The 17,155-nt window shown below is 41.2% G+C and overlaps 1 protein-coding gene across 15 annotated transcripts in view; it reads right to left on the bottom strand.

Moving 5' to 3' along the window:
- The window catches only part of Grip1 (glutamate receptor interacting protein 1), a 642,849-nt gene that overhangs the window by 385,174 nt on the left and 240,520 nt on the right, over positions 1-17,155 (bottom strand). For 2 of the 15 annotated variants that reach the window (XM_060378105.1, XM_060378113.1), the window contains exon 1: positions 6,362-15,892. The exons of 6 other annotated variants lie outside the window; for them this stretch is intronic. In XM_060378105.1, coding sequence (XP_060234088.1) covers positions 6,362-6,494 — 133 coding nt within the window. In that variant the 5' untranslated portion in view covers positions 6,495-15,892. Of the gene's footprint in view, positions 1-6,361; positions 15,894-17,155 lie in introns of those variants that run through there. 7 more of the 15 variants (XM_060378116.1, XM_060378106.1, XM_060378120.1 and 4 more) reach the window with 6 other exon arrangements.

Here is a 17,155-nt window from a genome sequence, read left to right as displayed (position 1 = left end):
AAAAGAAAAAAATAGTTTCAAGGAAGACAAATAGATGCCAACTGTACCAGTCAAACAGAGAACACTAAAGTATACTTTTCATTAAGCAAATAAAAAGGTTGTCATAAAAGAGGGAAGAAAGGAAAAGAACAGAAAGTTTAAAAAAAAAAGAAAGAAAGAAGGCCACATGGGATGTGGGCCCAGTACGAAGATCTTGTGAGTTTGTATAGTTAAGACAAAAATAGCATTGAAGGAATTACTCACCTCCATATGCCATATGCTCCATCCATGAAGGGAGACTGTAAGCAGAGAGGAGCCATGGAATCTGAGAGCACTACACTCACTACAGTCTATAGTTATTTGGGTCAGGATAAAGACTCTAAACTTGCAATGCTTTATCAGACTATGCCAGTGACCTACCATGTCACGTAGCATCTGTCTAGAAAAAACATAGGTTTCAGGAGTGTTTCCTCCTTCCCTGGAATCAAGCAAGGATGCTCACATTGGAAAGTTTTGACTTGCCTGTCCTTATGCTAGGGTGTTGAGAAAGGATTTTCTATACCAGACAGCAGACCTTAATAAATGAGGTCCAAACTAGTCCTGCTTCTTCCATTCTTCTCAGAGAAACTCTGCTAGCATAAGTGTCCCACAGGTGTATTCCATGGCAAAACAGTTGTGTTTGCAAACTGCAGGACAGATGGGAAGTGATGCAGAAAGTGGGTTTTTGAGTCACTGATCATCATAAATATCACTTATAAATAAAACATATTGATTTGTCTTGTAATTTTAAATTAGCAATTAAAATGACTCAGAATTAAAAGAACAAACAACCTCCACTCAGATGTAGCCTGTGGTAGCTCAGTAACCAATTGGTTTCCCAAAGTGAGGGGAACAAGGACTATTTCTAACAGGAACTCAATGGCAGGCTCTTTGGCCTCCCCACCCCCCAAGGGAAGAGCAGTCCTGCTAGGCCACAGAGGAGGGCTTTGCAGCCAGTCCTGAAGATACCTGATAAAACAGGATCAGATGAATGGGGAGGAGGTCCCCCCTATCAGTGGACTTGGAAAGGGGCACGGTGGAGATGAGGGAGGGAGGGAGGGACTGGGAGGGAATGAGGGATCGGGACACAGCTGGGATACAGAGTTAATAAAATGTAACTGATAAAATAATAATAATAATAATAATAAAATAAAAAAAAGAAAATTAAGGTTATCTCAAACTAAAAAAAAATAAAAATAAAAATAAAAGAACAAACAATTTATCATGCAAAATTTCTAATTCATACTTGTACAAATCTTAAAATTTATGTAATACCGGAAAAGTTACCAGAGAGCCAAGTTGTGCACACAGGGTAGCAGAAAAAAGGATGAGATCCAGGAAAAGAATGTGCCTTCTTATCCCGACTTTGTGATGATCACGTGATCAGTTTGGCCTGTGGGAATCACTTAACTTGCTGGGCGTTTTAGTTATTTATCATCTGAGAAATGTACAGGTCAGACAACATAGATTCTAAAGTACCTTCAAGTTTAATATTCCTCTAAATTATTTCATATAGAAAAAATACAGCTTGGGATAATAAAACTGGTGATATGAAATACCCAACAAATGGAATATGCCAGCCAATCTATTTTCAGGAAAATAAATGCACTGAAGATGGAAAGCAATTCTTTCAAAAGAAAACTGAAGAGGACGGTAATAAAACCAGCAAAGTGCCTTTTCATAACCAAGCCTGTTTCTTTATAATTGTTGTTTCTTAGAATCCTCTGGGGTCTTCTGAGTCAAACTAAGTACAGCTAAGGCTCGAATCATCCAGAATCTCATACCTAAGCCCTATCAGTTTGATGATCACTGTTTTCAGTAATAGAAACAAATGGCTTCTGTGTGTCAGCTCTGGGGAAGTAAGGATGCTTAGCTTCCTTGCCTCATCCCTTCCTCCCCCCACCTCTCCTCTTTATTTCTCCCCCAAAGGCCAAGGAAACCAAACACACTACACGCTCAGCTTCTGCCTGTCTTACAGCAGATGTTAGCCTCTTTCCAAAGTATACGTCAGCATTCTCATGCCAGCCTTCTGGCACGTTTATCAAGAGAGAGAATCCTAACCAGATGAAAGTCCTCCAAGGGGCGAGAGGGAACTGTTGCATGGAAGTAAACAAATACACAAATAAATAGATAAATGAAAAGTTAATCGCCCACACCACTGCCTAGAAACACCCTCACTGTAAACACCCACCACCAACCTTGTTTTACACCCTAAGAAGTATACTGTGCAGTGTTTTTCAATTAAATAAAAGAAATGCATTCAGCGTTTCTAAAATGAAAGTTGAATCAAACTGAAGCCTGAGTTGCCTGAGCAGGACTTTATAATACATATATTGCATAGCAGAATAACTTAGCTATAATGTTTTTATATGCACACACATGCACACACATGCACACACATGCGCGTGCGCACACACACACACACACACCACATGAGAACTGTAGCTCAGCATAAGCAACGAAGAACAACAAATGAGAATGTGTTAATGCACATGATCTTTCTTCCAAATGTCTACCCAGTAGCTATATTCTCCCTTTTCCACAGTTTCACATTAAGTGACCTCAGGAGGAAAAGCTAAAGGTCACGCCACACGGCCGGGTGCAGTTTTCACACACAGCTTTGTGTAGTAGAAGTGAGTGCAGATGAAAACTCAGGAGAGCAGTTACCATGGAGGAACTCCATGCCTAATTCAATACCGTGGTGCCCTTGCAAAAGGTGCCAGGGCTGGAGTAGGTAAGAGACAAACAGGTTCCTCGCTTTCAATAATTCAGCAAATAGACAGTGGCAAGTCAAGATTTTTATCACAGCTAAGAACAGTCCAAAGAGCATGAATATATGACATAGGAATTCCGCTTTCTACCCTGAATATTAACCAGTATGAAATAAAAAAATATGTGGAACAATAGGATCAGACATTTAAATTTGTATGGCATATAAAATAAGCATGACCAACCAGAGCCTTTTTAAAAAAAATCACAAAAATCTAATATTTAGAGTGGAGGGAAGCAATGAGCATAATAAAACTGAATTTTAAAGTCTATCTCTAGGGTATTGTTACATCTAGATTTATGACAGTTTTGTAATCCTGTCAAGTTTTTGTTAAGGAAAAACACTCATCTTCAAGAATTTCAAAAGGAAATGATGCTCCATCATAGATGCAATTAAATAGCAATCTCTAAGATTTACTAACATAGTCAAAACTCTTCGGGTTATCGAAAATCACCCAAATTCCTTAATAGCCAATGATAAATAATGATCTTAAGTGGAAGATCCCAATCAAAATGAATTTGTTAGCTAGTTAGACAACTCCTTCAGAATAGTAACTAGGATGACTTGGTTTAAACACCAGTTAAAACCCTTTGTGTCCAATTCTTACCCTAAAATCACTATGGTGGTAGCATTACCTTTAGTATCAGCTACTCCAGAAGCTGGGGCAGGAGGCTCTGTAGAAACCAGGAGCTAGAAACAGGCCTGGACAATATATATGCTGCAGGCTGCCTGCCTCTGCCCATGACTACCATTGCTTTTTACCTGAATTTTTATAAAAATTAAAATATAAAATTCTATTTTTGTACCTGGAAAAAATTCTTAGAAATAAAGATACTTTGTGTCACGTTTTATGAACTAAAACACAGAAATGTTTGATTTGCCTGAGGCTTCTGTCTTGTTTCTTTAAACTCCAGCTTTAAAATTATGAAAGAATTCTTAAGTGATAAAGGCAGCTTTTAATAAAATATCGCATTCTGCCATTTGTACACAATTGCATATGTTGGCTCAAAATAATACACAGATTTTTGTTTTAAAGAAATAAGTCTATTACCATTGTTAAAACTCAATTTTAACAGGGTAGTAGAGAAATCATCTGTGTCTAGAACAATATTCCACAGCATCTGGCCCTATTACCATCTTAATTTGGTCTTTGGCATTTAGTATTATAACTGAGGGGCATTTAAGATAAAGGAAAAGATGATGGCACTCTCAATTAGAACCCAGAAAGAAAGGCTTATTATTTAGGATAAACTATCAGTAAGCCCTTGAAACAGTACAAGAGAGGCAAAAATTTGGGGATATTTTCTGGGAAGCCCTTATTAGCTCAATCTTACATTTTCATATGATACATTTCTTATATAGTTAATGATTTTTAGAATCAGTGGCATCACTAAATAAGATGTGAGTGTCATCAATAAATTCTACCATACTCTTAGCCTTACCATAAACAGAGTTTCTCTCCATGTAAGGAAATACATGAGGTATAAATTTCCAAATTATACCAAAGCCTAATTAAAATAGACATGCTACAGGTGCAACCGATTTTGGCCATATTACCTATTTGAAAAGACTAACTTTAATCATCAGCTTGCTCTGTATACTTTTCCATACCAGAAAAGACAGGGGGATTTTCTCTGCCTGATTCAGGGAGGCCCTGAAACGGTAACCAAAGATGCACTATGAGGTCACTGTGCTATGTGACGTGCCCTCTGCAAAAGCTCCAGCTATTTAATATTTGATGAAATGCCAAACCCCAGGCCCCACTCACTGTGACACGCTCTGTTTCTGCTGGTGCATTTTGAAGTTGGAGATCCAATAGCCGGCTCAGTCCATGAGTTTTCAACTGTACCGTGTAAAGAAAGGGGTGCCTCCAGGGAAATCACTGGATGTTATTCTCACGTGTAAAGGCAAAGACTCTAGCTGCTTAGCATCTTATCCTTAGCGTGACCTTGATGAATCAAGTAAAGCACGATTTTCTGTGAGTTCCTGAACTTGATAGATGGCAACTACTACCTTCACTGGGTCATCTTTTCACTCGCTTCTTGGAAAACACTTTACTTCCTGACATGCTTTTCAGCAAATTTATCTTAAAAACTAGAAAACCTCAGCAAAACAATTAGAGTGCAAGCATCTTGAGAGATTTTGTTTGAGTGTGTTTGGACACACACACACAGCACTGGGCAAGTTGCAGAAAGAGTGAATCAGGCTTGGGGTGTACTGATTAAAAGAAATGTGTTCAAGGAAGAGCAGTCCATGAGGTGTCCTGCTTTCTACATTTCAGAATTACTCCTCATGCAAGCTGGCAGGATTTTTTTTTCTATGTGCCACGAATCTTAGTTAAATTTGATAACATATCCAGGGAGCTAAGTATAGGAAACATAGACTGTCACTACATTATAATAGATTATTCATGTAAAGACATTACAACATGAAAATATCTCTGAAACTTAGAGAAGAGTCTGTAAAAATATTATAGCAATACTATTCAGGCAAACATCAAAGAATTACAATTTGCATTATTGTGTTTTTGCCACCACATGAATTTTCAGCCCTCAGCCTTCATCAGTCACAGCAGGGATCTTGTCATGTAGAAATAATTCTCAAGGCTTTCAGTGCCACAGAAATTGGCATCTAAATTATTTATTAGTCAATGCTCAAAAGGTATAAATGGGATACATTCATGGTAAGACTTCAAAAGGCCAGAAGGGAGGAAAAATAGGATTTGAGTACTAGTTCATAAAGATTTTTACTCAAAAAGATAAGAAATTTTTTTTTAATTTTTAAAATGTAGATCACGCATGGCTGTCATCCTCCTCCCTTTCATTTGGGCACACAATCTCAGTGATGTTGGCAGGGAAGGGCTTTCTCTCTTCACCCTGAGGCATCTCTGAGCATTTAAAATCTACTGGGACCTGGCTATGCCTCACCAGGAACCTAGAACACTGGCAAGCACAAGAAAAATTTCAGTTCTCTGTTGTTTTAAAGTCAATTTACAAATTCTCCATGTGGTTCCCCTCACACACCCTTACAAGTATTGCTCCTGGTACCTGACAGCAAAGGAGTTCCCCTCACTTAATAACAAAATTAGGAACATTCATCATAGAAAAGCACTTGAACTTCCAACTTCCTTATACAAACAGCTCAGGTTTCATCACAGTTGACTGTCTAGAAGTCGGAACCATGAGCATTAATCATGAGTATAAATCAGGAGCCTAAAACTCCAACATCAACGACTTTCAAACAAATCAACCTTCTCTATCTTGAAAGGAGAAAAACACACACACATAAAATGATTGAAAAAATAACTACAACAGAACATATTCTGGCCACCTAAAAATACTTTTTTTTTTAACCAGGTCTTTAAAATAACAGAATCAATCAATTACATCTACAATATTAACCTCTGTATAGCCCCGCACTCGCAACAGTAACCAGCACAATGGAGCTAGCACTTCACAGAACACCATCTGGTAAATCTTTTGCATCTAAGAGTAGAGAAGCATGCAAGGTTTATTGTTAGCCCCTGCATGTGAGAAGGACCAGGAGAGGAGGAGGGTGGAGAGAAGCGCTTACTTCGAAAATGCTCGGAAGCGTAGTAATAAACATCCTCATAGCCCTCCTGGTAATCCTCTTCTGGCCGGTACTTTTTCCCCTTTCTTCTTCTAGATCTCCGAATCTGCTTGACAAATCCCAGGAAGCGATCCATGACTGGCTCCCGGGGCAGCGCTGCGCAGCCAGCAGCAGAGCGGACAGCCCAGCTGCTCTGCCAGCCGGTGGAGCATGAATGACCCTCACCAAGCCCGGGGACTGGGACACATTACCCTCCAGCCTTTCTCCCTGTGCCCCTCAGGGCTGAGAGTTCAGCCACAGCAAGGGAAAACATAACAGCGGTATGGGAGTATCTTGATGAGACTTCTCATTTAGCCCAAGAAACTGTCAAATCTACTATTTTTTTTTATAGGATGGGTGGGGCAGAGAAAGAAAGTAAGATGATAATAAAAGTAAGATAATAACTAAAGAGGAAAATAAAACAGCAGGACTATGGGCTTCAACTTGTTTCCAAACCAAACAAAAGTTCAAGATGTTCAGCTGGAAGCGAGAGGCGTCCCGGCACTAAGATGTCAGTACCCAACACCTCCATCACCCGGGCGGGGGTGGGGAAGAGCACCAGTCAGCGGGCTGAACCAACGCAAGGAGCGACCTGGCTTTCCCCGCCTGCTAATCCGACTCCCTCCCATTAGCATTCCTTTGCTCAAAGCACAGCAGGGGCATGGAAAACTTCCTAGAAAGCTGCAGTTTAGGAAAAGGGGAGGCTGGTTAACCCTTCGGGCTCTCTGGCCAGCCGCACTGGTGATCTGCGAAGTGGTTCCATCCATAGGCACCGCTCTCTCGCCGACTGTGTGTGCAGTATGTGTTAATTGGAGCAGCAGGGAGACGGCTCAGCAGCTGCTTTCCAACTGCACGTTTACCCACTGGGCACTAATGTATTCCAATCGCTGTTTGATCTAAATATGAAAATGCGCCTCTTAGAGAAGCTTCTCATAGGCTTAGTAACAGCAAATAAAGGAAACTGCATGGTTTCAGAGAAAGGGAACACAAATAATCCAACTTTGAGGGCATGGACCTCAAGTGTGGCTCAGGCTGAGGAGTCAGGCTGCTTAACAATAAAACAGCTGAGCTAAAAGGCAGAGGGAACTGGATTCCTTTTTATCTTTTTTTTCTTTTTTTCTTTTATTACAGTTTATTCACTTTGTATCTCAGCTGTAGCCCCCTCCCTCGTCCTCTCCCAATCCTGCCCTTTCTCCCTCTTCTCCTCCCATGCCCCTCCCCCAGTCCAATGAAAGGGGAGGTCCTCCTCCCCTTCCATCTGACCCTAGCCTATCGGGTCTCATCTGGACTGGTTGCATTTTCTTCCTCTGTGGCCTGATAAGGCTGCCCCCTCCTCAGGGGGAGGTGATCAAAGGGCCAGCCACTGAGTTCATGTCAGAGAGAGCCCCTGTTCCCCTTACTAGGAAACTCACTTGGAGACTGAGTTGTGATGGGCTGCATCTGAGCAAGGGTTCTAGGTTATATCCATGCATGGTCCTTGATTAGAGTATCAATCTCAGAAAAGACCCCTGTGCCCAGATTTTTTTTTTATTCTGTTGCTCTCCTTGTAGAGCTCCTGTCTCCTCCAGGTCTTCCATCTCCCCCTTCTTTCATAACATTCCAGGACAGAAGCCTACCACAGAGGGCCTTTGAAAGACTACCTAGCAGGGTATCGAAAGAGATGCTGAGACTCATAGCCAAACTTTGGGCAGGAACTGAATTCTTAAAGGGGAAAACATTTTTAAATGTGTCTGTGCCTTTATCCGTATCTTTAAAAATCACGAACAACTTTTAAAAAAAGGAAAAGAAAAGAAAACAAGCAACAACTCTATAAAAAATACTTGAGGCCAGAGAACAAAAGTCCCCTAGAGGTTACATGCATAAGCATGAATTGTATGTAACTTTCCCCTCTCTAGGGTCTCTACGTGCATGGAGGTTTGTAACACCAGGAACAAACCATTTGGTTCACAGTCTAATTCATCATTCACGTCGGATGTTACCTAGCAAACTAATGATATTCCACAGCCCCTTGTTCCCAGAAATGTAATTTAAAGAAATGCGTCTGACTGAATAATGGTTGTTCAATAACAATATCAAAACAAGTTTGCAAGGAGCCATCCCAGGGGGACTGGTTGGACTCTCACTACCTGTTGTCAGGTTCACGGGCAATAATTTGCCTTTTTTCTACATTCAGATGGGGCTCTCTTTTCAGATATAGATTGCCCATGATGAAGCAGGGACCATTTTATTAGGAAGTCAAATACTTACCAACCAGGAACATTTCAGTCTAAAGTATGTGGAGTTACATTCAATAATCCCATGAAATTCCCCCGTGCTTTAAGGTTTCTCATTTTGTATGCTGGAGGAGAAGGTAGTATTTGTGGCGAGAAATACAAACTTAATGATGCTGACAAAAAGATGCCATAAAATGTTTCATGAACATCTTTAAACAACAACAACAAAAATCACTGTCCTTGGTTTCTGAATCCTTTCGTTATTATTCTGGCTTCCTCAACCAAAACAAAGCACAACAATTAAAAATAATTAAGTAGGAGCTTGAGGGTCTGGAATCTACACTTTGAATAACAGGTCAGTAAATGGGAAATGAGCAGTAAATGGGAAATGAGCGTAACACTTAGATAAGGGCGCATAGCCCTCCATAGAGAAAAAAAAAGTGCAAAGCCATTTTCATGTTCTAAATTATCACCCGAACACCATTGGGGCAGGGAGAAAAGCACAGTTTTTGCTACTATTTTAGTTTACCTAAGAGCTACTTGCATTAAATACCAAGTTTTTTCCATGTGATTGTTCTTGAAACAGGGTGTGCTGGCTAATTTTATGTCAACTTGACACAAACTGAAGTCATCGGAGAGGAAGGAGCCTCAAATAAGAAAATGCCTCCATCAGATGAGGCTGCAGGCAAGCCTGAGATCAATTAGGGATTGAGAGGGGAGGTGGTGCTGTTGGTGGTGCTCCTGTCCCAGGATCTCTGGGCTGGTGGTCCCGGGTCCCTAAGAAAGAAGACTGAGCAATCCACGAGGAGCAAGCCAGTAAGCAGCACTCCTCCTTGATCTCTGCATCAGCTTCTTCCTGCCCTGCTTGTCTTCCTTCAGTGATGAATAGTGCTGTGGAAGTCTAAGTCGAATAAACTCTTTCCTCCCCAACTTGCTCTTTTGGTCATGGTGTTTCATTACAGCAATAGAAAGCCTAATGAAGACACAGAGTTTGAAGATTTGGATACTATTTTTTTTTTCTTAATTGAGCCAAGCAAATAGCCCCCTTGCTGTGATTAATTTGGCAAGTTTCCCCCAGAAACTATGCAGATGCCCATTTTATCTACCTGCAACCACAACTACATACAACTTCAACTGTAACTACAACAGCACAGCAGCCAGAGTGCATGCTATGTACCTGTAGTTAAGAGCTCCCTTACAATCCAGAACAGCTGACACACTCATCAGAGGAGGCGGAGCTCTTGCACAGTGACAGCGCCTTTACAAGGGGCAACTTAAAACTTGCCGCTGAAGTTCACTGATGTTCACCTTCAGTGTTCGCTAAGAGTCGTTTCTCAAACAGTAGTGAACGGCCACCTTTGCAGAGGAGCCAACACAGACAAGTGAAATTGTCCACAACCTACGTATCAGAAGTAGAGACTGCACTTGTGAGTAGTTTTGTTATTTGCTGTTTTTTCTGTTCAAGTTGTTTATTTCATGCAATTGCGTGTGTCTATGTTTGTCTGTTTGACTTTCTGTGTGTATCTCTCTCTGTGTGTGTGTGTGTGTGAGAGAGAGAGAGAGAAAGAGAGAGAGAGAGAGAGAGAGAGAGAGAGAGAGAGAGAGAGAGAGAGAGAGAGAGAGAACATCCTCAATGAGGCAAGAGATGTGTTATTTTCCCAGGAGCTGGAGTTACAGACAGTTGTGAGCTGATCTCATGGGTTCAGGGCACAGAACTCAGCTATTCTGAATGTGCTTCTTAACGGCTGAGCCATTTCTCTAGTGACCTATTTATTCAACCATTTGGTACTAGGTAACCAGTTGGTGTGTTCTCTGATGAGTAAGACTGTTTTGCACACACCCATCATTCCTTGGTTACCCATAGTTCCTCACATAGTGTTGAGGCCTCGTGGTCTTTCCCTTGTCTGCTTTGGCGTGCTGACCGCTGTCCTTGGTCAGCCCATATTTAGACCGTCATGTTGATGAGACTTTATGGGTCAGACTTCCCAACCCTCTCTCTTCTGGAGGATTTTCGTCAGAACTTGATTATAATAATACATTTCTTAAATGCAACATGTGGCTGTGATGAGTTTAGAGTTTCGATTTGGAGGGTTATGGCAGAGAGTACGCCGGTCTTATTAGAATAGGGAAACAGGTGAGAGGAACCAGAATCTTCTTGGGTCACAGATAATGAACAAATGTGGCTGTGCACCAGTGGCCACAACACGAAGGACCAGAAACCCACAAGTGAGTGTCTAGATAGAAATGACACGACAGGAATGTTCCATCAGGGGTGCTGGCAGAGAACAGAATCCTGAGTCCTTTCAAGAGTCCTTTCAAGGGTTTACAGTCTGAGTGCTTGCTTTCTCAGCCTCTACCCTCGGAGTTGTCTGCTTAGCAAGTGAAGGCCAACCACAGCATTTGCAGAGCCCTTCTGTTGTGCAGCTGCTGCTGAGCGGCCCGGGACAACTGTCATGTTAATGAAGCATAGCTGTGCTGTTCTCAGCGAGGAAGGCTGCAACTCTGCAGAGACAGCCCCACCCCACAGCACAGGAAGGCTTTCACTGTCTTGGCACTCTCGCCAGTGGTCCTCCCTGGTGACTGCACTTGGCTGCCTCAACAGGTAGTTAGTTCCCAGGCAAATAGCTGCAAACAGCAGCTATTGGGACAATTATCTCCCTAGGTCACATTTTCTTTGGCTTATCCAAGTGTTTGGCTTTTGTTTCATATAAAACTGGGTCAAGAGCTAACTTAGGAGATTACACAAATAAACCAGATATTTGATTTTTTTTTCTTAAAATATCAGAAGATCTGGTAACCCAGGACCCAATTCCACACAGTAACTCTGGAGAAGAGCTGAGGGAGCCTAACATCCACCACTAAGTCTGTGCTTTCCACTTAGCTACAGTCCACTCCCCTGGGCTCAATTCTCTCACTCAGTCACCTCTGGACCCTGCAGGCATCTGTGCCTGCAGACCACGGTGGAGATATATTTGAGTAGCTAGTCCCCAAACACACTAATTACCGGTAAAGCAATGGCAGCAGCCTTCTCTCTTGTGCAGAAAGCCACTATTGTAACAACTGGGCTTTAGTGGAGCTAAAGGGTCACTAAAGCACGATATTAAATTTCTAAGGCAAGAAATGTGTTCACATGAGAAAACAAAGTAGGTGAAATTATTCAACCAAACATGCTTCAACCAAGAATAGCTAATACATATTAACATACACATGCATACAGACACACAGGCACACACACTGAAGCACTTGTTCTTTCCCTCCTGGGAGGTAGGCAACTGCCTAGAAAGCACTTGCATGGTTTCTGTATGCGTTTGAATTAGGTCCTCCATCCGCTTTTATTAAAAGAGTAGGCCAACTATCATGATTAAGTCTTTAACCTACGGAATCTCCTAGAGTGCTAATTAAAGGACGCCCTTCTTTGCATATTTACATTAAATGATGGGTACAGTCTCGTCTGAGAAGCAGGCATGGAGCATGCAGTCTATCATAAATATTCAGCACACTAAGCAACCTAGCCCCTTTAGACACTGTGGTGTCTGCATGTGAGGTCAAGAACTGTGGTAGCCTTCCTGTGACCTCAGGACACAGCGTCACACTGAGGGTGGGCGAGTCAGTGCGGGGAATGCTTCAGTCTCAGGACAGATGGCATTCTCACCACTGTAACAAGCTTTATAGTAGAAATGATTTATCACACCCTCTTTGCTAAATGAAATCCATAGATTATGTGTCTCATGCATACATAATTTAAACATAAAACATCTTGATAATATTCTATTTAAATATCTTTAATAATATTGAATAAGTGCATTTAAGGGCCTGGCTACAACAGAAGATGTAGTTGATTGGATATTTGCAGTCACTTGTAGTATGATTTTTAACTTCAAATGTGATCAAAAGCTATTCTATACCTCAAATAGGAAATAAGATCATAGCAAAAGGGACATCAGAATAAATGTTTGTGTCGTCTTTATATTAAAGCTGCTCTACACACACACACACACACACACACACACACACACACACACACACACAAAACTCTGTGCCTATATAACCAGGTTAGACTCATGAACGGAAGTAATTATAAACAGGTTTTTCTCTTCTTTCTCTTACAAGCATATTTATCATATGTAGAGTTGAAAACTGCTGAATGCAGAACAAATTTCCAGTTTTTAAGCATTTTCACCTAATTTGAGTACGGCTGCACTCTGGATGACTGTCTCTAACACGCTGGGAACCCTATTCATACAATGCCCCATTCAGCACTGTGACAAACCAACACAGAGAGTAAAACCAAACAACAAAAAGACAAAACAACAACAAAAAAAACAAACAAAAAACAAAAAAAACCCTTATATTTCCAAAAGTCTTTCCCTGAATAAGTCCTAATTGAATATCTAAATCTGATCCCATCCAATCGCTGACTGTTTAGGTTATTTATTCAATAATACTGAGTAGATACCTAAAGAGTAAAGTAAATTTTCTGGTTTATAGGCTAGGGTGGATGGACTAAGCTAACTCATCTGTCTGTGAAGCATTTCAGGGTCTGCCCTCTACTGCCAACAAGAGTGTGAGCTGAAAGGGCAGTGCAGGACAGTGCTTAGCGCCTGATAATGTTTGCTTACAGAGCGTGAAATGAAATTTAACTGCGGTATGTCTGCATTTGTGAATTTATTGTGGTTGCTTAGGCTTCTCGCAAAACGAAATGCCAGGCAGTCATTCTGAGGGTCTGAATATTTTAGGCTCCAAAGGTCTCAGATAACTGAGGCTGTTCCTTCAGTTTTTAAGCATAGTTTTTCCTCTGTTTTCCCCACTTTGCAGAATTAACTCCTATTTTCACTTAACACCTAGATGTGGAATGAGTACAGGAGATTGAAAATGAACGATTAAAAATAATTTCCAAGTGTGCCAGGCTTGATGTGCCTTCTTAACGGGTGAGGGCGTCAAAAATATTCTGTGCATGGAAATTCACAAATTTTCCCCTTGATAGTGTAACGTGTTTTACGAGGAAGACTTAGATTAGAAAGTCTCTTTCAGCTACAAGACACTATAGTTTCCATGCAACAAGATGCTCTTGAGTGATGAAAAACACGCTGTTGATTATGGAGTCTTTTAAGGTAATTGTGAAACTTCACTGGATGCACTTAAACCCCACACAGTGGTTCTAAAGAATGTATTGTCTAATGTCATCTATTTCCTAGAAACTCATACTCTCTGTCTCCTTTCTTGTTCTCATGGTCTTCCTCCTTCTCACAGCTCCCTTACTCTCCCTACGTTGTCTTTTCAAATTACTTACAGAGCTAAGAGAACTCTACTTTATTTACCTACTTGGTTTTTGGGTGGCTGTTTTACCAAAGCATAAAATTAAAAAAAAAATCGTTTTAACGGATTCATTTGGCTGCAGAAATGTTTTCATGATATGTAAAGCAGTTTTCTGTAGTCTGATGTGTTTTAGGGGTTATGAAGACTAGCCTAATTCAGATCTTTAGTTTAGTCCCTCTAGGTGTTTTCCAATCTTTTCGGCCTTTGTCTCTTGACACCAGTGTTCTCAAACCCCTAACCTAGTTCCTGGTAACAGAGACACTTGCTTTGTCTGATGTCAGATCTCCACTGTGACTTCCATGCTTCATTAGCAGATGTTTCTCTATTTACATCCACTAGTGTTCCTGCTTCTCCTCTCCTGTTGCTATTGAAATTTAGTTTCCTCATCTATTTTGTCTGCGTCCTCATTTATCCACTCAACCGTTCTTCACATGTATTGCAAATCAATACTTATTATGCAGTGGGTATGCAACAGGAGATGGTGGCAACTGCTAAGCCATCCTTCTTGATGGTAGCTGTACTTACAAATTAAGAGTTTAAGCCTATTAACTGAAATGGGGCTTTTGGAATGGCTACGGCATTAAGGACTCAGTCATTCACTGTATAAAGTATGTTTAGTGCCTGTGACTCGCTAGATCCTTAATTCATGCAAGCTCTCACCAACCTTTACAACATGCCCTATTTTATATCCCTGCTAGCTCATCTTGGTGTTTGACACACTTTTGAGGAAGGCCCCTGTAGAAATTGAATAGTATGCTTCCGTGAGCCATGAATAGTGTGTGTTTAGCTCACGCTCAGCCGGATTCATTCATTCCACAAACGCTTACTGTTTGTCACTGTTGCCAGGCACTGTCCCCACGCCGAAGACAGAGCCATGTGCAAAGGGCTGAGCTCCCTGCTCTCAGGGGTCAGGCTCCTGATCAAGGAGACAGGTAACACACTAGGAAGCATATCCTATAGATCGGAAAGTGATATACAACGAGATGATGACAAAAATCTGAGAGCGGGACATCTGGGAAGCCCTTCCAAGATGGTAGGGAATTTCAGCAGAGGTAAACAAGACAGAGCCATTCAACAACACAAAAGGCTGAGCAGTGCAGCCAACGGGGAACACACACAAAGGACCAAGAGCCTGGCACTGAGCCAGGGCCAGGGCCAGGGCCAGGAAGTGAGCCATTGCAGAGTAATGTTAGAAGTTAAAGCGAGGGGCAGGATTGCCTCTACCTGAGACCTTAGGAAAAACTATAGACCTGTGTTCTGCATTAGCTAGATGCACACAAAACACACTGTGGCGTTCTGCGGACGGAGGTGACACGTGCTGCTTTGCATTTAATGTAATGCTGTCATTCTGAACAATGGTGGTGAAAAGGGGTCAAGAAGAGGGCCATGGCTCTGAGTTAGGAAGGAAAAAAGAATGACTTATTGGTTCTCGGCTTGAATAACTGGAAGAATAATCACATATATTTTATGAACACTACAAAAGAAGCATAGAGGTGAGGGCTGTGCCTAAATGTGTTTTACTCATGGTGTATCTTACTGCATAGATAATTAGAGAACCAGTGAAAGTCATATCAGCTGTGTGGCCAGGGCCCTGTTACTCAGCCTCTCTGGGCTTCCCCATCTACAAGCCAAGGGCATAAGTTCACAGCACACTTGACACAGATTCAGTCACTATATCACACTGGCTCTGAGCAAGAATATGTAAAGATCCCATTAGAATTATTACTTGGGTTTATTTTACCAAAAACAGGATTCTTTTGAACCCCATTCGTTTCTGTTACACCGATTGTAGCTGCTCTTTATAATTCCTGGAATTATCTGGCCACTTAACTATAAGTCATTGTAAAATTGTCCTGTCAATGACATATGCTGGATATTTATTTAGTGTATTGCTTTTGTTTTGTGCACTTGACAAAAAAAATATTAAATATATTAATAGGTACCAAACCACAGTGAGTACTAACAATAAAACAAAACAAGAGAAAAACACAGACATTGACTGTGTCTTAGTGAAGCTGATATTCTATAATCAGGAAATAAAAGGTTATAGAAATAGTAAATAAAGAAACTCAGTGAGAGAGACTCAACTGGAAATCCATCTATATATGTAGCTACTAAGCATTTTTAAACAACAAAGGAATTGCTATGTAATAATGTCTTCTCCTTGAACATTATTAACAAAGGGCAACCCAAACCGCAGTGTGGGGAATATTTCTATTCAAAAACAAACAAACAAACAAAAACCCCAAACAAACAGAAAATGCATTCAGCTAGGGTCAGGCAGTACTATAGATTGTGGTGATCTGACAATGTAGAAGATATTTGGGGTCTTGGCTTTCATTAGCTTTCACTCCAGTGGGCAAAACAGATAATATGAGCAATTTCAGGTAGCAATAAGTTTTGTGAAGGCAACAAGGCATGAGAAAGTGACAGAGTGGTAGTTGGATGGAGTGTGAACAAGAACAATAAATATGGTGGTTGGAGAATGTCTCTTCAAGGAGGTGACATTTGAACTAACCTAAAAGACCTGGATATCTGGAGGAAAATAAATCCAAGTCAAACGAAGAGAAGTGCAGAGACTCCAAGGAGAAAATGGGTTTGGCATGTTTAAAGAACAGAAAGAAAGGATAGTGGAGGCTGCAGGTGTAGAAGGGTATGAGAAGAGTTAGTTGGCCAGCAGACAGAGTGGCCTGGGTTCTATTTCCAGCATCACAAAACAAAACAAGACAAAGCAGCTGGAGCTGCTGACGTAGACATGTAGAAGGCAGCAGAGAAGCACTGAAAGGCAGTGAAAATACAGATCAGGTAGGGTCTTGCAAGCCAAGATAAAAACTCTTTGGGATGGGTTGGGCTTGAACCCAGATGCTCACAGTGCAAATGCACAATGTAACAGTCAGCCAAATAATATGCCAGGATAACTGGTTCTGAGTCTATGTGACTGAGAAGACTTAGGAGAGCATGTGTGTGTTGGGGTGTGTGTGTGTGTGTGTGTGTGTGTGTGTGTGTGTAGAATCTAAGGCAACTAAGTTACCCACCCAGTTGGTTCTCATTTCAGTCCAATGAAACTATTTAGTAGTAAAGCTTTCTTTTTGGTCCAGTGAAATTATGTAGCCCAGGCTAGCCTTAAATGCTTGGAGATCTTCATGCCTCAGCCTCATAAGTGCTAGGATTATGGGCATGTGCTAGCATGCCTCGCATAGAAGGGTGTGACTATTATGATTATTATATG

The sequence above is a fragment of the Meriones unguiculatus genome, chromosome 2 (genome assembly GCF_030254825.1).
Source record: "Meriones unguiculatus strain TT.TT164.6M chromosome 2, Bangor_MerUng_6.1, whole genome shotgun sequence".
NCBI classification, from domain to species: domain Eukaryota; kingdom Metazoa; phylum Chordata; class Mammalia; order Rodentia; family Muridae; genus Meriones; species Meriones unguiculatus.
The sequence above is the reverse complement of the archived record's forward strand: the minus strand, read 5'-3'. Positions and strand labels throughout refer to the sequence as shown.